The sequence below is a fragment of the Pituophis catenifer genome, unplaced genomic scaffold (assembly GCF_029215685.1).
Source record: "Pituophis catenifer annectens isolate HBS135680 unplaced genomic scaffold, rPitCat1.0.hap2 SCAF_2, whole genome shotgun sequence".
Lineage (NCBI taxonomy): Eukaryota > Metazoa > Chordata > Lepidosauria > Squamata > Colubridae > Pituophis > Pituophis catenifer.
Window position 1 is genome coordinate 136265468 of NW_027256882.1, and position 22454 is coordinate 136287921.

At 38.0% G+C, this 22454-nt stretch overlaps 1 protein-coding gene across 1 annotated transcript in view; it reads left to right on the forward strand.

Annotated features, from left to right (window-relative positions):
* Positions 1-22454, forward strand: part of CCDC57 (coiled-coil domain containing 57) — a 64085-nt gene that overhangs the window by 31357 nt on the left and 10274 nt on the right. The window contains 6 exon segments of the mRNA XM_070934661.1: positions 5657-5822; positions 10176-10358; positions 10973-11046; positions 15166-15394; positions 15915-16048; positions 17969-18185. Coding sequence (XP_070790762.1) covers positions 5657-5822; positions 10176-10358; positions 10973-11046; positions 15166-15394; positions 15915-16048; positions 17969-18185 — 1003 coding nt within the window.

A 22454-nucleotide genomic window follows, 5' to 3' on the forward strand; every position in this document is an offset into this window, starting at 1 on the left:
TTATCATATTTAAAGGTCTTTGTGGCAGAGATCCAAGTTACCTCAGGAACTATCTCACCCTAATGGGATTGTCACCTCACTCCAGCAGACGAGGCATGCTCCGAATCCCATTGGCTAGGGAGATACAACGGGAGGGGTGTCTCTGCAGTGTCTCCTACCTTTTGTAATATCATACATCTTAAATTGAGTTTCACCCCCATCCTCTTAGCCTTACAAAACCCTGAAAACCCTGCGTTGCCAACTGGCTTGGGGCCCCTATTGCAGTGTCCCATTTTGGAGGTGGCTAGTAGACTAGTACAAGATCTCACCTCTACCCTGTCTGTGTGTTGGTTCTTTTTATGTTTTAATATTAAATGTTTTAATTTTTAATGTCTGATGTCTTAATACTGTACTTGTTTTAGTCTGTTATTTGTGACATTGTAAGCCACCCAGTATCACTTGGTAGAGAGATGGACAGCATATTAATTAATTAATTAATTAATTAATTAATTAATTAATTAAATGTGCTGTGTTCCACCAAGCAGCATACAGGGGTGGGAGAATTTATTTATACAAGCCTGGCAAGAAGAAGCGGCTTCTCTTTGTGCTCCTCTGTCTCTCTCAACCTTCTTCATCTACCCATTTCGTCAGAGCAATAATTTAGCAAGTACTGAATCCTCAGGCACATATCATCTCTAGACTCTAGAGCTGTGGCTTGTTCACAAGGAAGCTAGTGTTTTTCTTCACCACAAATCCTATATAGAACAGGGGTGTCAAATTCAAGGCCCAGGTGCCAGATCCGGCCTGCGGGGTGCTTAAATCTGGCCTGCGGGGCCAGCCTGGAAATAGTAAAGGATCAGTGTTCTGCCCCAGCTACAGATCCCAAAGAACGCAGCACACACAAACGCGGAACAAAACTCAGTTTACTTCAAAACACAGTCTTTTGCAAATGCAGGCTGTTAATAAAACGTTCTTAACAACCTGCCAGAAATTCCACAGATAAGATAGAGTTTTACTAGAGTTGGCAAAAAGCCCAGAAGCACTGTTTGCAGAGAAAATCCAAACTCAATGATCAGCGAACGAACGAACGTTGTTTCCTGCAGCTTTTTATAAGCTGTGTGCACTCTTAAATAGGCTAAGGGAGTGGCCAATTAGCCCCAAGCCTTACTCTCGAGGAGACCTCCTCCTGAGGAACCACTCCTGCCTTTTGGCAGCTCTGCGTGCTCGTGCATTGAGAAGAGGCTCCTCCACTTCATCCTCTGCACTTAAAGGAGCCTTTGGAGGTTCTGAAGGCCCTGGCTGAATCCCTGCCTCTGGCACCACATCTTCTTCAGCCTCCTCACTGTCTGACTCGAGCGTCAGCTGCACAGGCTGCTGGTGCGACACCACACCACCCTCCTCGTCGTCGGGATCAGCAACAAACCGCGCAGGCCGCAACAACCAGCCTGTGGAGCCTCTGGTAGCCAAAATGGGGTGTGGGAGGCTGCAGGGCCCCCCCCGCCCTGTTTTCGGCCTGCAGCACTCTGCTGCCCAAAATGAGATGCGGGGGGGAACACATGCGCCCCCATGTGCCCCCCATGCACCGTTTTGGCCAGGAAAGTGCTGCTGCCGCTATCCAGGCCAAAAACATTTTGGTCTGCAGGGTGCCGCAGGAGGCTGTCAAGGCTGAAAATGTTTTGGCCGGCAGGAACTTGTCTGTCCCATCTCTCGCTCCTACCATCATCCCTGGCTGGCCCGCAGAAAACTATAATGCTGATCCGGTCCTCAAAGAAATCCAGTTTGACACCCCTGCTATAGAAGAACTAATCAAATACTTTACAATGCAAGACAGAAACATGTATATTTTGGGGGCAGTTGTCTGTGTTTTCTAAATATAAAACTGTTCATATGATCTTGAAAATCCTTTGACCCTTAAGCAGAAATCATACTCTGGGAATGCAGATTTGCAATTGTATTTTGTAAGAGGAAAAACGAATTAGATCTTGTAGAACTGTAAAATACTGTTTTTGACTGGTGGAAAGCATTTCCTGCTTTTAGGGAATTTGCATGAAGCCAGGTGGGTCACTGGAAAGAAAACAATGGCAAATTATTTCCAAAATGTCTTCTTAGGCAGTTACTTATTTAACCATTACTAGCAATGATGTTTTTTATATTATTTATGGCTTTATTTACAGTATGTTGCTTCCATAGTGATTTTATGGATGCTTTCAGCTTAAGCACTGAGGTTCTTCAATTGGTCAGATGAAGTAATGCATTAAAAAACAAAAGGAATGGATGATAAATAGAACAAACTGAAAAAAAGGCAGGATAACAAAAATAAAACTTTTCCAAATTATTACATTAAAAAAAATCTTTAAAACATTTTAAAGATTCAGTGTCTAATTTTAATAGCATATAATGCTGGCAAATTGTAGCAGCAAATTGTGCTGCTGAATTTTGATAGCAATTTAGGAGGGAGGTCTGGAGAAAACATAATAACATTGGGAATTGATTGGTGACTGTGGATTGCCCATCCTTAGGCTAGATAATTGTTGGCTTCGGCTATTTTTAGGCTTACATCAATATGGCATTGTGGGTACCTTTGAAAGGTTTTATATTTCCTGGATATAAATAAAAGGCTGGAGAAAAATATCTTTTGATTATTTGTGGAGTCATTTTCACTACTCTTTGTCCTTGAAGATTGTATTGCATGGGTAACTGGCTTTTAACAGTTTATAATATACAGCCAGAAGTAGAATTAGTCCAATAATTCTTTGCAAATTTTTCCTTTTACATCATTTAATAGATAAAGCTAGTTAGCTATGAGGTAACACTTTTCTCCTAAGAAGGTATAGAGGAAACATATTTCCCTATACAGGAATCTTTATAAACTGCTTTTTGAGGAATTGCTTAGTCATTTCTTCTGAATAAAAACACTGTTGTAAAATGATGTTGATACCTTTATCCTCAGGGAGATTTTCTGTGGATATGTATGATGTACATCAAAAGGAAGATCAATGCAAAGAGTAACTGAATTATTTTATAGTATAAGTAAGATAATTATAGAGAAATATATCATAATAATTAGTTACAAAAGGCCAATAAATATTACACAGTGAAATTTTTAATTAGCATTTAAAACACAGAATTATAAAGTTGAAAGGGGTTATTTAGGCCAACACGTTTAAACTTTTACTCAATGCAGGAATCCAATTTCAAACATCCTTGACATTTGTTTTTGCTTGAACATGTTTTATTAATTGGTTAAGATCAAGTGTACTGTATATAGTAACAAAGAACTCAGTCTTCCTATGCAACCAGTTTTACTGTTACATGGTTATAATTAGGATCTTAAGACTTAAAGAACAGACTGATATTCTTTGTATTAGCGCTTAAGAAATGTTATGATATATCCTCTCAAGCGTCTTAAGATTACATGTCAATTTTTAAAAATCATCTTTCAAAACCATCATACTATGATGGTCGCGTGGGGGGGGGGGGGGCAGGTTTCCAAAATCTGAAATCTGTAGTTGTGTGAATCTTTTGTTAGAACCAGTCAAATTGACATGAGGGTGTAAAAGCTTTCACATGTAAGCTAAAAATCTAACACATTAACATGATTCATTGGCTTTTTTTTATCATGTTGCATAAGATGTCTCTGTTTAATTACTAAACTCACACAAAAGTTTGTGTGAGTAAGTACTTAACATTGCTCTGTGTTGTCAAAATGTTATTACCATTTCCAACTGTTAAATCAGATTTAAACTCTTCACAGTATATGAACCACTGAGAAATATTACTGTATTTCTGAATCTTGCCAATGTTTCTGATACAGTATTTGATTTTGTCTTTTAGAGAAATATTTTTTCATTGCTAACACCCATTTCATATATACTATCAAATATATTGAGACTGTTTTGAATCTTAAAAAATCTTATGCTGCACTCTAGTGGTTGCTCACTATTTATTGTTTTAAAAAGTATCTTTGAAAAGAGTTCAGAAGCAGAGATTTGAAAATACTTAGTTACAGAATTTTTAGACAGAGAAGGTCATCTAAGAAAATGATAAATGATATTTCAGGATTGAAAATGTACTGCTGATGTACATTTGGAAAGATATACTAATATTGAAAATATGGACTTTTGTTTAGATTTCATTCACAACTTAAATTTCATTACTTTTGGGGGTAATTTTGTCTCTATTACTGTACTCTTATTACTAATTTCCAAGTATATTTGATTTGACATGTGACATTTAATTTCTTGGAAAATATTTCTCTTATATTGATTATATGATGTTGCATTAAAAGCTATGTTGTCCATTGTTTGTCTACTTCAATATTATCTAATTTGCTTGACATCATTCTGCACAGAATTAGGTAAAATTTTGTCCCCATCTTGGAAGATGAGATCCATTTAGGTAGAAGTGTCAGGAATAGAACCTGAAAGGTGATATATGCAATACAAGTTGAGAGAGAATTCTTTCTAAAATTTGCAAGTGACTTTATGTTGATTAATGCTCTGAATCATACATAAATTCTTAAAACCTAATAAAGGATTAGCAGCACACTGAAAATTTGGCAAATTTTGCAAACTTAATCTTCATAAATAGAATTGCTGTCATTCATGGAAATTTCCTCTTGCTAAGTTTTCATTGCAGGTAGTCCTCAATTTACAACCATTCATTCAATGATTGAAATTACAACAGCACTGAAAAAAATGGACTTGCAACCTGTGTCCAAAGTTACAGCCATTGCAGCATCCCACAGTCATATGATCAACATTAGGACATTTGGCCCACACTTAACAGCCACAGAAGCTCTGCGGCTCCCTTTATCTGCCTATCTCTTTTCCCAATCTATACCCTTTTTGCTGCAGTGTACAACAGCACCCAAAGGGCAGCAATGAGGCTGAAGTAGAGGGCAGTCTGAGAAATATGACCAACCATGTCAACACCTCAGCACCATTCTGCAAAACCCCAATTGCCCCCACCATCCTGCGCTTCACAGACTTTGCTGCGCCCCACTGACTTTCATCACCACTTATTCTCCAAGCCAGTATCCCATTCTCACAGTCCTTTAGAAACCTTCTGATTGTTTCCAAGTCTCTGAAAAATTGGATGCTGGCTTGGAGAACTTCAGGAGCCCTGGTTCAGAAATCTCATTTGCCAAATTACATTCAGAAGGTTTCTGAAGCACTGCTGGGCCAGGTGGGCAGCTGAGGTTTTACACTGCACTGCAGCAATGCTCACACATGCTAGATCTTCCATTGCCTCATCACCCTCTTTTGGCAATCCTGCACTCCTTACCTGGGACTCTGTACACTTAACAGCCCATAATTCTCACTTAAGACTCTAACTGGGAGTGCTGGGATTGCAGTTGCTAAGTAAAGCAGTCACAGGACATCTTGTTTAACCACTTTGCTTAGTGAACAAGATTCTGATCCTAATTGCAGTTGTAAGTTGAGACTACCTGTACTATAGTTATGTGTATGTGTGTGTTTATATATGAGTGATAAATAGCTAAAATAGTTCCACAAATATTTTTAAAGATTATTAACTATACTGTTCATTTTTTTGATGCATATGGCATGTCATTAGAATGATTTTACTGGTAATTTTGCTTGCTTCTTTGAATGACTTATTCTATTCTGGAGGGAGGCAGTTTTGATAATTTCCTTAATTTCTTGATTACCCATAGGGTACTGTAGGAGTTTCTGAACATTTTCTTCCTGCTGATATCCAGACTTTACAGCAGCAGAACAAGATCTTGAGGTCTGTTATTGCAGAAATGAGAAAAGAAATGGAGACCCTTAATAATCAGGCAGCTTCCTTTGATGACACCAAAATGAAAATACAAAACGCAGGTATAACTAATTCTGCTGTAGTTTTATTTCCTCCTGGTAATAAAATGGATTTAATTTGCCAAGTAGGGTCTCTATATTTTATAAATTTAGGTCTCCTTTAACAAAAGCTGCTCTTGTGTTTTTTGGAAGATTTTCTTGTTTTTTATTTTTCATACTGTGATGATTCCTGACAAAGTCCATGCAGTTTTTTTGGCAAAATTTACTCCTTCATCAGCTGGCTTTGTGCCTAAGGTAGGATTAGAATTCAGTCCTGATATCTTGATCACTACACGAAACTGGCTCTCTCTTACGTTTACATTCTTCTAAATATTTATATTCTCTGAGGAATCTCATATGACTAAAGCATATTACCAGATGATTAATTAGCATTTCAGTCTCCAATTTTGAATCCAATTTGAGATCATCCATCACTACAGACTGAGGTATACATTGTATGCTGATGATGCTGTATTTCCACTCTTGATGACCCAAGTGATGCCATGACTGTCCTTTCACGGTGCCTGGAGGCTGTGAGGACCCGGATGGGGAGCAACAGGTTTCGATTGAACCCTAGTAAGACTGAATGGCTTTAGGTACATGGGGATCCGCGATCCGAGACTTTGCCATCTTTGACTCTGGATGGGGTTGCACTGCCCCAGAAAGACCTGGTCCACAACTTGTAGTTTCTCCTGGACTTGCAACTTTTGTTCGAGGAACAGGTAGCAGTCGCGGCTAAGAAAGCCTATACACAACTTTGTGTTGTGTGCCACTTGCAGCTTTTCCTGGACCAGGATTCTCTGCCCTCAGTTGTTCAGTCCCTAGTCATCTCACAACTAGACTATTGTAATGTGCTGTACATGGGGCTACCCTTGAAGAGCATTCAGAAGCTACAGCTGGTGCAGAGTGCAGCAGCATGGGTAGTTTTGGGGGGGCCAAGAATGGCCCCCATTACACCACAGCTCCACAAACTGCATTGGCTACAAGTCTGCTTACAGGTGCAATTTGTTGTGGTCCGCCGGTGACCTGCGGAGCTGGCAACAGTCAGACAGTGAGGAGGTTAGGGAGGAACATGGGCCAGTCCTGGAGTCTGGGAAAGACTTGGACAAGGGCTCTGCATTGGAGGCAGAGAAAGGGCCATCTGGGAGGTATGTGCTGCTTCCGGAGCCTCCAGAGTCGAACCTCAGTGAGGCAGAGGAACGGGGGAGCCTGTTTCCAATGCGCGTATGCGCAAAGCTGCCAGAAGGCAAGAACAGTTAAAACAAAAGGGATGACTCAGGAGTAGGGCTTGGATGATTGGCCCCTCCCATAAGACTTAAAAGAGGAGCAAAGGCACATGGGCCTTTGCAGGAAGCAACATTGTTAATTCTGTTCAGTTTAAAGTCTGAAGCTCTGTTTGATTCTGGACTCCATGTGGCTTTGCCAATTAGGTCTTTGGCAGCGTGTCAAGGGAGATAAAGGGGGGTGATTATCAGCCTTATCCCGAAGGACTCTTTACAACTATTTGGGACTCATCTGTGAATGAACAGAATTCACAGCTGTTGCAATAAAAGAGGTTTTTGGGACTCGTGTATTTTACAGATTCAGGAAGCCTAGGTCAGAACACAATTCAAGGTGTTGGTGATCACCTTTAAAGCCCTTCATGGCATGGGTCCAGGTTACTTGAGGATCATCTCACCCTACTGGGATTGGCCCGTACCACTCATGCCGGCAGAAGACGCATGCTGCGGATACGTTCAGCCCAATTATTCCAGCTGGCAGATCCAGAAGGAGGGCCCTCTCTGCTATTGCTCCTGCTCTCCGGAACATCTTGCCCCCCAATGTGAGGTTGGCCCCAACCCTCCTATCTTTTCATAAGGGCTAAAAGATGTGGCTCTGCCAATCGGCTTCTGGCTCCAGTGGGGGAACAGCACAATGGAAGTGGTTGATTAATAACAGATCCTACCTCCTCCCCAATCCGCTCCCACCCTCCCCATGTGTCCTTGGTTTTAAGATTTTATTTTAACTTTTTATGTTTTAACTTAGATGTAACTGTAAGCCACCCAGAGTTACCCCATAGTGAGATGGGCAGCCAATAAAATAAATAAATAAATACATACATACATACATACATATATACATACATGCATACATGCATACATACATACATACAATGTTCCATATTATTACAGAGAATAGTTAGTACTTTAACTATGTCTTCTCTTGTAGCTTTAAACAGTTTAGTGAATATTTATCTTTCCATGGTGCTCTATTGCCTTTGAACATGGCTTTCTAGTGGAAGAATTCCTGAATATATATTCCCTTAACTAGATTGATCAATGGTAAAAAAGATTCAGAATTTTATAACAGTTGGAAAGTATGGTACGATTGGGTCCAGAAAAGGTGGGATAGAATAGATATATGATGATGTATATATATATGGTGGCAAATATGTATGTATAAAGGAATGATTTTATACTTATGGACAATGTAATCATATTATACCATGGTGGCAGGATTGTATATTTTATTTGTGTATTAGTGCATAGAATATATTAATAAAAATTATAATAAAATATATATATATATATATATTCCCTCTGCAAATGTTCCCATAGCTCTTCAAGGATTTTTTCCTCATAGATTAGGGATATTAAATCTGTTCCTTACATTGATCCCATATTCTAAGTGTATGTTCTCCAGCTCATTTTTTTAAAATTTTAACTTATATAATTAACTCCAATAATTTTGATCAGTGCCTAATAGATTGATTTGTACATCTGCAGCTTATTATGTAGACATAATGCTGTCTAGTATGTGGCTTCCATATACAAAGTCTGCATTTTGTTTCTATCAGGTGTTAGCAATAAAAAACAGTTCTATTTATAGAACTTTAAAAACATAGAAACCCAGGGCTGGAAGGGACCTTTGAGGTCTTCTAGTCCAACTCTCTGCTCAAGGCAGGAGACCTTATACTATTCTGGATAAATGGATGTCCAATCTTTTCTTGAAAATCTCCAGCAATGAAGCACTCACAATTCCAGGAGGAAAGCTATTCCATTGATTAATTGTTCTCACTGTCAGGAAATTTCTCCTTAGTTCCAGGTCAGATCTCTCTGATGAACTTCCACCCATTGCTTTTGTGTCGCTCTCAGGTGCTTTAGAGAATATGTCAACCACTTCTTCTCTGTGACTACCCCTTACATACTGGAAAACAGCTATCATGTCATCCCTAATCTTTCTCTTTCTTAGGCTAAACATACCTAATTCCCTTAACCATTCATTGTACAGTTTAGCCTCCAAATCTGATGCAATATTTTAAGTGTGGCTTCACTAGTGCAGTATAGAGTGATACTATCACTCTGTTGATGCAGCCTAGGACTTTTTTGCAGCTGCAGCACACTTCTAGTTCATACTTAAGTGGTAGTCCCCTGGGACATCTAGATCCCTTTCTAATTACTATGGTTAAGCCAAGTAACATCTATACTAAAGCTGTACATTTGGTTTTGCCTGCCTAAGTGCAGGACCTTACTTTTCTCACCACTGAACTGCATCTTGCTGGATAGGGCCCAATACTCAACTTTGCCAAGATCTTTCTGAATCTTGAGTCTATCTTCCAAAGTGTTAGCCACACCCCAGCTTTGTATTGTCTGCAAATTTGATGAGCTCCCCTTCTATCTCCTCCTCCTCCTTTATTCTTAGGAGCAAATATTAAGATCCTGATTTAGTCATGGTCATTGAAACTGCCTCCCTCCAATCAAAGTATTATTCCACTCTTGTGAGAATATATGCTTATCAGTTGCAGCAATATTAAAGTCTCTTCTTAAAATGAAATTTAAACTATTCAAATTCAACCCATCTGCTGTTGGAAATAAAATTAAAATTATAGTTAATCAGTGCCTACCAAATTCCATGTTACTATTTTTCTCTTTTTCGTACATGTACATGTATTTTATATAAAACAAGAAGTATTATAAGTTTATTGGCTGCCTGACATTTTAAAAAATCAAATTTCACTGGGTTTTTTTACTATGTGGAATTGAAATTGCTTCTGGAATCATTCTTCCTATCCTAATCTTTAAAAGAATACCAGCAAAAGCTAATTTAACCAGTTCCTGAAAACCAAATAGAAATAAGAAAATTATTTTATAATATGAAGCTTTTATAAAAGTATATGTCTGATTAAGGTCTATAATCTGTTAAAACTTGTAATTTATTTAATCATTAAGATGCCATTACACTTTTATTACCTTTGCTGCAGCAGATCAATAGTACTGCTGTTCCAGGAAAATATATATATTTGAGAATTTTTAGATATTTTTCTTTTAATTTATAAATGTAATCAGGCTATCATGTCTGCAAGTTCTCAACCTAAAATGGGCATTTTTATTTTTGCAGACCATAAGCAGTCCCTGGAAGAAGAGATCAGAAGATTGGAGGGGAAAAGCGAGGCAATAGACAAACGGAAAGAAAATGCAACAGAAGCTCCAAGAAAAGTACTTGTGTCTTCTCTTAATGTAACTAGATGTAATAAAGCTACTCAAACTTTCCATCCAGACTACTTTGTCACTGGGAATGATGGTAAGGGAAATAAATTTCACATCTACTATTATATGTTATAATTCTTGCATGCTCTGAGGAAGATGAGAGCTATGCCAGAGGTTCAACATACTAGACAGTTCTCATCAAAGGAGCCAGGTGAAGAATGTCCCTCCTATAAACACTGTGGTGAAACATTTACATAAATCTGTACTGGATTGGTCATCACCTGGATCATCAAGGACCACACTAGCTGTTGGAGTTCCTGGACATCTAGGTGACAAGTGGCCCATAGGACTCAGGACTGTTGGCTGAGCAACTAGGGCCAGCAGCTACAGGACTACTGGAAAAAAAGTTGCTTACTAAAAATAAAGAAATAAAAATTTGCTATAACAAATAAGGTCCAATGATAAGAGGATGTCTGGAAAGAATTTCTGTCATCTGTAGATAAATTAGACTAATATATTATTTGATTGTTTCAGTAAGTACATTTTCATTGTCACTAAATATAGCAATGAAGATCCCCCCCAATTATACTTCTGTGTTTCATCAATCTCGTTAATAATTAGTTAATAGTATGTTAACTAGAAAGGATTTGACGTATCCTTAGAGTTCTTTAGCTGACATCTGCTTTGTCCTGCTCTTTATTGTTTCAGGTACATTGCACCACAGTAAAGTTGCTGCTGTAAAGTTTTTGGAAAAAAATGAAATTGAACATTCAAGAACAGGGGTATGAAAATGAGAAATGAAAATTATAACTGTTAATGTTTAATATAGGGATTGATTTGGAGCAAAAGGGGTACACATTTGTTTGCTTTCACTGTAAACGCTTCACATATTCTGACCTCATATATAAACAGTACCAGTTTATGAAAGGATCCATGCCTTTCCTACTACTTCCGCTAGGAGGCATTGTAATTCTAGATATCTTTGCTGCATCTGGGTTAATGATAGATATATTCTAATAATCTATTTGGGTTAACTGAACTGAACTCTTACTGAATACGGAAAGAAAATTAAGTTGTACTATTGTATCTCAGATAGAGCTAACTAAGTTTGCAGCTGCGTAAGTTGAAATTTATCATGCTCTGCTACAAATGTTTTTTCCTCACATGTCAAATACCTTCAGTAAATACCTTTTTCACTTTTGGCTGGTGTTAATTAAATGTATACCATGTTTCTCCAAAAAGACGACCCACCTTGAAAAGAAGCCCTATCACGTTTTTGAGCCCATGCGATCAAATTAAGACCCACCCACAAAATTAGCTCTAATTAAGACCCCGCTCACCCCGAGGTGCAGGGGTGAGGCGAGGCACACAGGTAAAAAATAAGGTAGGGTGGGGATGGGGGGGTGGAGCTGCCCTATTACCAGGCCTTGCACACCCTGACACCTGCATTGCTTTCTTCAGCTGCTTCTGTGGCTGCTTGCCACCACTCGCACGCATTGCCGTGACTTCCATTTTGTCTTCAGATGCCTGCCGGAAGGCATCTGCAGCCAATAACAGGACTCTGCATTGATCTGGAGCTCTGTTATCGGCTGCAGATGCCTTCCGGCAGATATCTAAAGCCAAAACAGAAGCCGGGTGATGCGTGTGAGTGGCGGCAAGCAGCCTCAGAAGAAGTGGACCAGCAGTGGGCTCCTGCTGGGCGGGGCTGTCGGTGCCACTGCCACGATGTGAGTCAATAATTAGAACCCTCCAAAAAGAAAACCTAGCCGTTTTTTTGGAGGTCAAAAGAAAATAAGACCCGGCCTTCTTTTTGGAGAAACACAGTAATATTCTGTCAAACTTAAATTTACCAGCTTAATTCTGCCTGCCAACTCCAAAAATGTAAATTTGTTTTAGAATTTCCATGGAAGAAAATTTTGCAGAAAAAAAGCTGTTGCAAGGATGCTTCTCTGCTTATCTACATTATTTAACAAGTAGAATATCTAAGAAGATCTTTGGGTTACATTAAAACTTAGCTTTAAGGCCCCAGGTCATGTGATGATTTTGATTTTTTTTCTTCTCCTCTTTTCATAAAAATGTGTTTTGTTTTATCAAAATTGTATCTTGAAGGTAATGTGGAGTAAGCACTGAAGGTGTAATACAGGCTCCATTGGTAATAAGCCGTTATTACCCTGTTTTGCTCTGTTTTGAAGGGCAAAACAGACTCACATTCATGGGATCACTCTTTTTTTTAGAGGAATTCATAAGGCTTCATTTTCTAGGGTATAATTCACTTTTCATGGCACAGAGTTAAGGAATATAATAGCAGATGACTGCAAAACGAGCGAACGGTATGGCCAGGAAGTTGTGAAGACAAACAAAATTCTGGGATGCATCACTAGAGGGGTCACCAGCAGGAAAAAGGAGGTCCTGATCCCTCTATATAGGGCTTTAGCCAAACCTATTTGCAATATTGTGTCCAATTCTGCAGACCTTACTTAAAAATGATACTGATAAGATTGAGTGAGTCCAGAGATGGACAACAAAAATAGTGCAAGGTCTGAGGCACAAAACAAATCAGGAGAGACTAGAAGAACTGAATATGTACAGCCTGGAGAACAGAAGGGAAAGGGGGTGACATGATTGAAACCTTTAAATATATTAAGGGTGCAAATAAGGTTCTAGAAGACAGTATTTTCAATATTAAGCAAAAATCAAGAACACACAGGCACAATCTCAAACTGATGAAAGTTCAAAAGTAATGTTAGAAAGTATTACTTCGCAGAAAGAGTAGTGGAAGCTTGGAACCAAGTTCCAGTAGATGAAGTGGGTCAGTCATCAGAAACTGAGTTTAAACATGTTTAACATGTTTAAGGTAAACACATGTCCATTATCCAACAAAAATTAAATAAAAATAATAATTAAAAATAATAGATATATTAAAAAGAAAACAAAACGCAAATTAACTCAAGGAGAAGACTTCATAGACCACTGTGTCTTTTTCTGCCATCAGTTTTCTATGTTTCTATTTAAAATAATAGAAAAACTAAGGGTTAAGAATGCATTTCTGGGTTTATTTCGTACAGTAGCAATGATAGTACTGAATAAATTAAATGTCTTCACTATCATTGTATCAGTTCACTGCTTCAGTTCTAACTTCCTGTTATTATAAGTTCCAAGTTAAACTAAAGAAGAAAAAAGTAAATTTCCATGAAGGCTTTTGATTGTGCCAATAATGTCAAACTGTGGAATGTGCTTAGAAAAATGGGAATTCCAAAATATCTCATTGTCTTTACAAGAAACTTAAACTTAACAACTCAGGAACTCACAGTATAGACAGAATATAGTGAAACTGACTCCAGGTTGCCAAAGGAGTGTAACATGCCTTTATACCCTCACCCCTTATTTTTTTTCAATCTGTATGCTGAATATACTAACTTCTGTAATAGCTGGGAAACTCATGTGCTTGCAGTGGTAAGAAGTACCTTTTACTGGTAGAAGCTGGTAGGTCAATATTCAGAAAGTATTCAGACCCCCCTCACTTTTGTCAATTTTATTATGCTACAGCCTGATTCTACATTTATTGAAATTCATTATTTTCTTATTAATCTACATTCAGTACCCCATAAAGACAAAGTGAAAACAGAATTTTAGAAATGTCTGTAAATTTATTAAAAAGAAAAAACTGAAATTTCACATTGACTTAATTCAGACCCTTGGCAACAACACAAGAAATTTAGCTCTGGTTCCTCCCATTTGTCTTGATTGTTGCTGACATGTTTCTACACCTTGAATGTCCTGTGGTAAATTAAATTGATCAGACATGATTTGGAGAGGCACGTTACACCTCTCTATAGAAGGCGTCACAGCTGACAATGCATACTGTAGCAGAGCAAAGCCAGGAGGTCCAAGGAACTGCCTGCAGAGGTCAGAGACAGGATTATTGCAAGGCACAGATCTGAGGAAGGCTACAATAAAATTTCTGCTGCACTGAAGGTTCCTAAGAGCACAATGGCCTTTATAATTCTCAAATGGAAGAAGTTTGGCGCAACCAGGTCTCTTCCAAGAGCTGGTTGCCTGGTCAAATTGAGCAATTGGGGGAGAAGGACTTTAGTAAGAGAGGTGACTAAGACCTCAATGGTCACTCTGACTGAGCTCCAGAGATTCTGTATGGAGATGGGACAAAGTTTCAGAAGGACAGCCATAACTGCAGCCCCCCACCGATCTGGGCTTTATGACAGAGTGGCTAGATGGAAGCCTCTCCTTAGTGCAAAGCACATGAAAGCCCACTCAGAGTTTGTTCCTCACAGTCTGAGAGTCCTTTAGGTGCTTTTTTGCAAACTTCATGTGGGCTATCTTACTATAGGGAACACTTTACTCTGTTCATTAAGAAATATAAATGCCCTTCATTTTCTTTTTAATAATACTGTTCTGGAGAACCGGTAGTAAAAAAATGCTTAAAAGGTAAAAAAAAAAAAAAAAAAAAGTTCCAATGATCGAATGTCATTCAGCTGATCTTCGGAACTTAAAAAAAAACTTTTTAAAAGCATTTTTTACTACCAGTTCTCCGGTTAAAAAATAGGTTCCGACGATTCCCCCCCTCGCTGTTCTACTTATCTTAGCAAGCCTCTTTGGGTGCGTACTGCGCATGCGTGCACACAACACAGCGCATGTTTGGTGCACAGCACGCATGTGCACATGTAGCACACGCTTGGCGCACAGCACGCATGCGCAGCCAGCGAACCGGTACTAAACTGGTTCACCACTGGTGCTGTGTAATTGATGATTTGGAATCCAAGCCCTTCTTAGCAACTGTTTTGCAAAAGCACCCAGAAAACCTCCAGCAGGTTGAAATATTTTACCAGTGTCAAAAGGTAAGGGATTCCTATTCTGGAATAATCTTTATCTCATTTTGCTTCTAGAATCCACTGGTAAAATGGCTCCAGGAGGATTCTGTTCATCCCAAGCAACAGTTACTTAGTATGGGTGCAGGTGATGGACCTCATCAACATTTTAGAAACCATGGAAAAGTGATTCAAGCCAGACTGAAAGCAGCTGCAAAAAAGATCTGCTGTCTGAGCAAAGAGAAACAGCAGCTACTGGAGATGGTAAATAGACTAAGAACAGAACTTGGAGAAGCTTCAAAGGAAGGTAAGCTCATTGGAGAGAAGAATCTCAATTCTTGCATAAGAACTTCAATCTCTTGAGATTGAAAAAACTAATGAAGTGAAGTGCACTGCATGTAGGCTTGTTGCCAAGGTTAAGAGGTCCTAGTCAGAGCTTGAGAATGAAATGCTGTTGAATAAGAGCACAGTTGCTCTCAACATTGAACATGATGGTATGAAACATGAACAGACTCAGTATTTGTTTCTTATTCTTGGCTATGAAAACCTTGATTGCTGCTTTAAAAGGTCAAGGTAGCAACTACTTGTTACATAATAGCAAAAAGCTCTTTTATATACTTCTCATGTATATAAGAAGATTCTTGAAATAAACACTTTTTTGTTTTGTTTCCTGAAGATGAAGAACAATGAAAAATTACATTATTGTATAACTAACCTGAGGTCAAAATAGATGCCTTGAATTTAATTTTAAAGCTAAAGTACTGCGACTCGTCTTTCAATTTGTGTATAGCATAAAAGGTTCATTCTTTGTTTTGTCATCTCTCTAGGTTTTCAGGATTGCAATGATTCAAAAAATGAGAATGACACATTCCCTGGTGCCCTTTATCCCAAAGAACTTGTACAAGAAGCAAAGCAGCATTTTCTAGCTTTAGGACATTTGCAACGCCATCTTACAAAACAGGTAATATGTTCTCTTCCAGACAGTATGTCAGAACCTCAACCTTATACCAAGGACAAGAAGGTTGCTGTTAGAATGCTAGATCCTTTCTTGTTGATTGTAATGATATTATAGGCAAGCTGTGCAAAAGCCAGGCTCTGAAGAGTATTGTGAAATACCTCTGATTTTGCTATGCCCAAATATCCAGATTCCATCCCTATTCCATGGAGAACACAGTTGAGGTACAATTCATCATTTCTTTGGAGATTGTAGCAATGTGTCATGTTTGTGTTTCCATAAAGATTGATGGCATAATCCTGTTAGAAGAGACTTAGGTACATTTAATCTAGATTATTGTTAATTTTAGAGTAAAAGTTTTTTTTAATCTACATCTGTACCAAAGAAAGTTGGAAACCATCCTTTTTCCTTTCTTTTTTCCTTTTTTCACACTTTTACCTTGCATTTTGTCTCATTTTTCCCTTTTTCTGTTTTCTTGTTTGTTTACTTTTATTCATTATTTTAAAATTTAATACAATCATATTAAAAGAAAAAAGAAAATATCCCAAGCAGTAGCAGTTGTCCTGAAGTAGGAGAAATCCTTTTAAAACATGGTGTTTTATAGCCTTAAATTACACCCAATGGAGCATAAATAGAAGCATATTTTCTTTGAAATAAATTTATTTCTGAAAGAATTTTTTCTTTATTTCAAGTGGTTATATATGCAATTCTATGTAGGTAAATTAACATTAAATAATTGCTTTTATTAATTCATTGTAATGTTATCTAATTTCAATTCCATCTGCTGATCCATTTTTCATGTTTCCTAACCATGTGATATTTTTCCCACAACTATTGTCACTTATGGCAAAAAAATTAATTTCAGTTACATGGGAAGTGCAACTTGAGTCCTGACTAGATATGGACTCTGATTTGTACAAACAACTCCTACCCAGTACAAAATGAGCCAATTTGGAAAGGTATTTAATTATCTAGGCAGAACAAAGGTGACAAACTGGCCCTATCCCTGATTCAGATTTTTCTACAGAGATCTCTTTAGTTCAGAAGCATAGGACATTTGATGTTGACATGTACCAAAAAGAGAAAAGTTCAAGTTTTTTAAACTTATAATGCGTCCTCAAGAAATACATTTTGATGGAGAGAGGAGGGATAGGGAGGATTTTATTCAGGGATTAACAGATCTGCCTCAAATCAGAATGTGATTTATTACCTATATTGCAGTGATTGGACAAATTTGAGACCAGAGAGACATATATATGTACATATTCATTGTCATTAAATTACACCTCATTGCCAACCGATTCTCATTTTTAGAGGCTCCATATGTGATGGTGCTCTCTTTTTTTCTTCTTTTTCTTTTTTTGCAAAAGCAATTAATTTTTTTAATTCATCCTCACTTCCATCCTCACTTCCATTCTAATTCACTAGTTCGTGCCAGACTTTCAGTTCATTTGATTGTCCATGGATTAGTTGATTTATCTGATTTTCCCCCCTTTTCTTTTGCTGTTTCAAAGTTTTCATGTGTTTGAAGAAAAAAAAATAACATTACAGCTGTCATATTTGTTTATTCCTCTGCAAAAGCATTCATTTTGCCCTAACCTCTGTGCCTGTTTCTTGGTGTAGTGCTGTATATATGTAGTAGAATATGGAGAAACTGAAACTAAGGCTCATACGAAGGTGATTCACTCAAATTGCATTGCCAAATTATTGCTAAGAGCTTTGAAAATCATGCAGAAGTTGTCTGGACAAGAAGCTTTTGCAGTAAAAAGACCACATAATTGGGAAATCACAGCACTGATTTCTACAAAATGTGTTCTGTTCCATTTTCTTAAATTTTTACTTAAAAATTTATTCCATTTTTTATTTTTTAATATTTTTCATCTATTTCCACATGACATTGATCTCAGACATTGGTCATTTCCACAGATTGGATTAGACTCATGTACAAGAAACTGCACTGCAGATCCCTCAGTATCTAAAGCCCCTGTGGTACAGCAGTCTCAACAGCTCAGAAGAGAAAGTCCAAGCCTATCCCAGCAAAGTCTGTTATCATCTAGTGCACCTAGTTCCTTGGAGGAAATTTGGCAAATGTTAGAAATGGGATCAAGTCCTTCAGTACTCAGCCCCAAAAACATTGATCAAGGTATGTATAATGTATAAAGCCATGGTTATTTATGTTCAGTAATATAATTCAAATATAGCACAATGGCTTCTTGAAGCCTAAATTTCTCTATTTTACTTATGACAGACTCCATTGGTATTTTCTTCATTTCCTTTACATATTCACCACATTAGAATTCAGTGTTTCACTGAGTGCGAAACTAACACATTTGTGTGCTCAATTAACCATTGGCTACAGATAGATCAAATAATATTCTGTGGAACTTTCTGGAAGACAGCATACTTGTCTCTAATGGTTTCCCCCATGTATTCCTTGGACATTCCACAATATCCAAGTGTAAGGAAGTGTTAGTTATATTCTTGGGTGCTCTTTTGGTATGCTTTCCTATACTTAAACTGATTACATCCCATCTCCTTTCCGCTGTATAAAAATCCAAGTCTGGTGTTCCTAAGTAATAAGAACATATGACAAAATGTTCTTTAAAGCTGAAAGTCTGGTAACTACTCTTTTCACTATTCAGAAGTAGATACTTTATATTGTAGCTGAATATAAATATATTACCGCTTTTACTTAGCATCTGCCATTTTCACTAATTTTATTTACATTTCAGTAAGTAAAATTATTTTATTATTATTATTGTTATAATATAATTGTTTATATTATATTATATATTATATTATATATATTATATTATATATTGTTTATAATAAAATTATTGTTATTTTACTTTTAATAAATTATTCATAGGTGGAAATACAATATTGTTTTTTGTGCTTATGACTCAAGTTTTGCTTGGTAGAGATTTAAAATAATTTCAGTCAAAGCATTCTAAGATTCGTTGTAAGATTCAATTTTATAAGATTCAATAACAGATTATTTGTTTACTTATTAGGTTAGATTTTCTTATGGAACTCAAGTTGGTAGACATAATGCTCTATCCTCCCACATTCCCCCCAAAACAACCCTGTGAGACTTGCACATAAAGTGATTTATAGGGTACACATTAAAGTTGCAGCCTCCTTCCACCCCAATGCTAGTAAAGGAAACTCTCAGAACCTATTAACAGCTGAAAAGATTATGAGGGAAATGGAAACTGACTTATTAATTAATTTTAAATAGAATCTTACTAGTAATCTTGAAATAACAGTAACAGAGTTTGAAGGGACCTTGGAGGTCATCTAGTTCAACCCCCTGTTCTTGAAGGAGACCTATACTATTTCTGATAAATGGCTATCCAGTCTCTTCTTAAAAGCCTCCAGCAATGGGGCACCCACAACTTCCGAAGGCAATTTGTTCCACTGATTAATTGCTCTCACTTCCTTAGTTATAGGTTGCTTCTCTCCTTGGTTAGTTTCTATCCATTGCTTCTTGTCCTGCCCACAACTGCTTTGGTAAATAAGTTGCCCCCCTCTTCCTTGTGGCAGCCCTTTAAGTATTGGAAGACTGCTATCATGTCACCCTGGTCCCTCTTTTCACTAGACTAGGTATACCCAGTTTCTGTAGTCATTTTTCATATGTTTTAGCTTTTAGACCCCTAATTGTTTATGTTGCTCTTCTCTGAACTTTTTCCAAAGTCTCAACATCTTTTTTGTATTGGGGTGATCAAAACTGGATGTAGTATTTTAAGTATGGTCTTACCAAAGCTTTGTAGAGTAGTACTGCTATGATTTGATGGAATGTTTTGATACTTTTTGTCTCCCCTCCTCCCCCCCCTGGAAAAATGAGTTGGCATGGATGCATACAAATATATTTACTATATGTGTAGAAAATACTACTCAACCTGTTTTAATTCTCTTTATCCAGATAACTTAATTATTTTAATATTTAATAGCTTGTTTTTTTTTATCCCATTTAAAATCATTTCTTATTTCACCAGTTGACCAATATTTTCTTTTTTGCCCATATGAATCAACTAAGCATTTATATCTCCATTATTAGACTTAAAACTCTTCCTCACTTTGTCTCTTTGTCTCTTTCTTTTACTGATCACTCTATGGTCATTAATGCTTATTACATGAATTTATCAGATTTCTACAAATTGGACAATTTCTCTGCAGATAATTCTCTATAATACCTCCAAGACTATAATTCGTTAGTTACTATTGCAAAATTTTTTGGAAAGTTTTTGGAAATAGAAAATATATCATGAAATTACAGATTAACACTGTGTTCCGATTTAACAGTAGCTACGTAATACTTACGTATGCTGGCAGCCATGTGGTAGCAAGGGAGGGTAACATGGACCTCCAGGGATGCTACGTAGAGATTCATCTATTGCATCAAAGATTTTGTGAACTGAGCGTAGAAGAGATACCACAGGTCAAGAACCTATTGATAAAACAAAGACTGTTTGCACATGTAAATGTTACAGCAACTTTCCTAACGTTTCATGTTCTCAACTGGTGAACCTCATCTGGCAATTTTACAAAAACACTAATTCCTAATCTTGGATACATCTAACTAAAATAAAACTGCTGCCTTTAATACTGCAAATGTCCACAATTTCGTGCCATAGAATAATGTTTTGGGCTAGGTATTTGATATCATCTACAGATGGATTTTGAGAAGATTTATGTTGAAGCTTGATATTCATCTATCTCATATACTTACTATGGAGGGCTTGGCATTAGGTAATCTGCTTTGGAAATGGTGATTACCCTCTTATCTTGCTTTCAGGTCCTGCATATAGGCAATGTAGAATGTAGGAAAATGAATGGAAGAGGCAGCCTAAAATGGCATGTTCCATGTCTTCAAATTTGTGACTCCATTTGGCTGGAGTTTCCAGACAAATTGCAGTTGTGGAGAGGAATGTGGGATGGAGTAGGAAGGAGTTCTCCCAGTCTTTCAGAGGGAGTTCCCTCCCTGTCTCACACTTGTGGCCTGTTAACCTGACTATTTTTGAATATTTTTGAAAAAAGTCTAATGCTTTTTCAAGAAAGCACTAAAGCTGTGTTCAAAAATATTCCATGTGAAAGTTCACAGATTCAGAGCATTGTAAGGAACATTGGAGAATTCTATCCCACCTTACCCAATATCTTTCTATTGCATTTATGACCTGTCAGGCTAAAAAGATGAGAAAGAGCAAGAGATGAAGTGGGAGAGAACAGTCAATAAAAGCTGCAGAGTAATGGCTGTGCTGACAGCAAGTGGCTACGGCAGTAACGTCTGAAAGCGGCCCATTGGATAAGCAAACAAGTATAAACTTTGTGTCCTCCCACTGCCCTAAAATACAATGAATAGTTCAATCATGAAAAAACCCTTTGTTGGAAGACATTTCTGAAATACCAGTCAGGCATTACATGGGAAGATATATCTGTAGAAGATATATCTCGTCTCACCTGCAGTTTAAGTCAAAATGGTTATAGAGGGCAGTGCCTGGGAACCATAGAGGAAAGGATATATTTACGGCAGCCAGAAGCGCATGTTCCAATCTCATGTCACGCAACCAAATGCACAGTGAGGTAACCACATTGTATCCATGGCAAAAACTGTGTGAAAAGAAGAACAGTACTTATTTAAGGTATTGTTTATTTGGGACGATAGTGAAATGAAGACAATGTTATTAGGACATACCGTATAAAAACTATGGGACATGTTCATGTTGCTATTAGAGAAAAGCCAAAACATCAACATTGAATGTGGACATTCTGTGAGTCAGTGACCTGAAAAGGAATAGATCCAGTAGTGGGATTCACAATTTTTTACTATTGGTTCTGTGGGCATGGCTTGGCGGGCATGGCTTGGTGGTCATGTGACTGAGTGGGCATGCCAACTTGATGTCACTCAAGGCAAGGTGGGGCGGCTCAGGCGGGCCAATGCTGCAGAGACAGGGTGATTTCGAGGTACCATTCCGAGCCCCTTCCGCCCACCTTCTTGGACTGACAAAAGCCCATCTAAAGAGCGTGACTGCCTGCCGAGCGTGACTTGCGCATACTGGCAAAAGGAGGCTAGGGGAAAAAAAGAGAATTTTCCGCCTCCATTCGGCTGTCAGCGCCGCGCTGAATCACAATGGGGAGGTGGGGGGGAAAAGGAAAAAAGCCCACTCAGTCCATATTGTATGTTTTCACCAGCACAATGAAGAATCTCTCCCAGCTTGCCGGTTCGGGCATTGGGAGCTTGAGGAGTAGATTGAGCACCTGGACTTGCTGCTGTGTTGCTCCAAGCCCGGCTCTGGCTGAAGCATCCAATTTTTTTCCACGCTCGTGTGAGGAAGCCACGGAGCTTAGCGGTAACATATTGCAATTTGCATGCCTTAACAAGCCCACTGGTGGCCTCAGTGCGCCTTTCCTC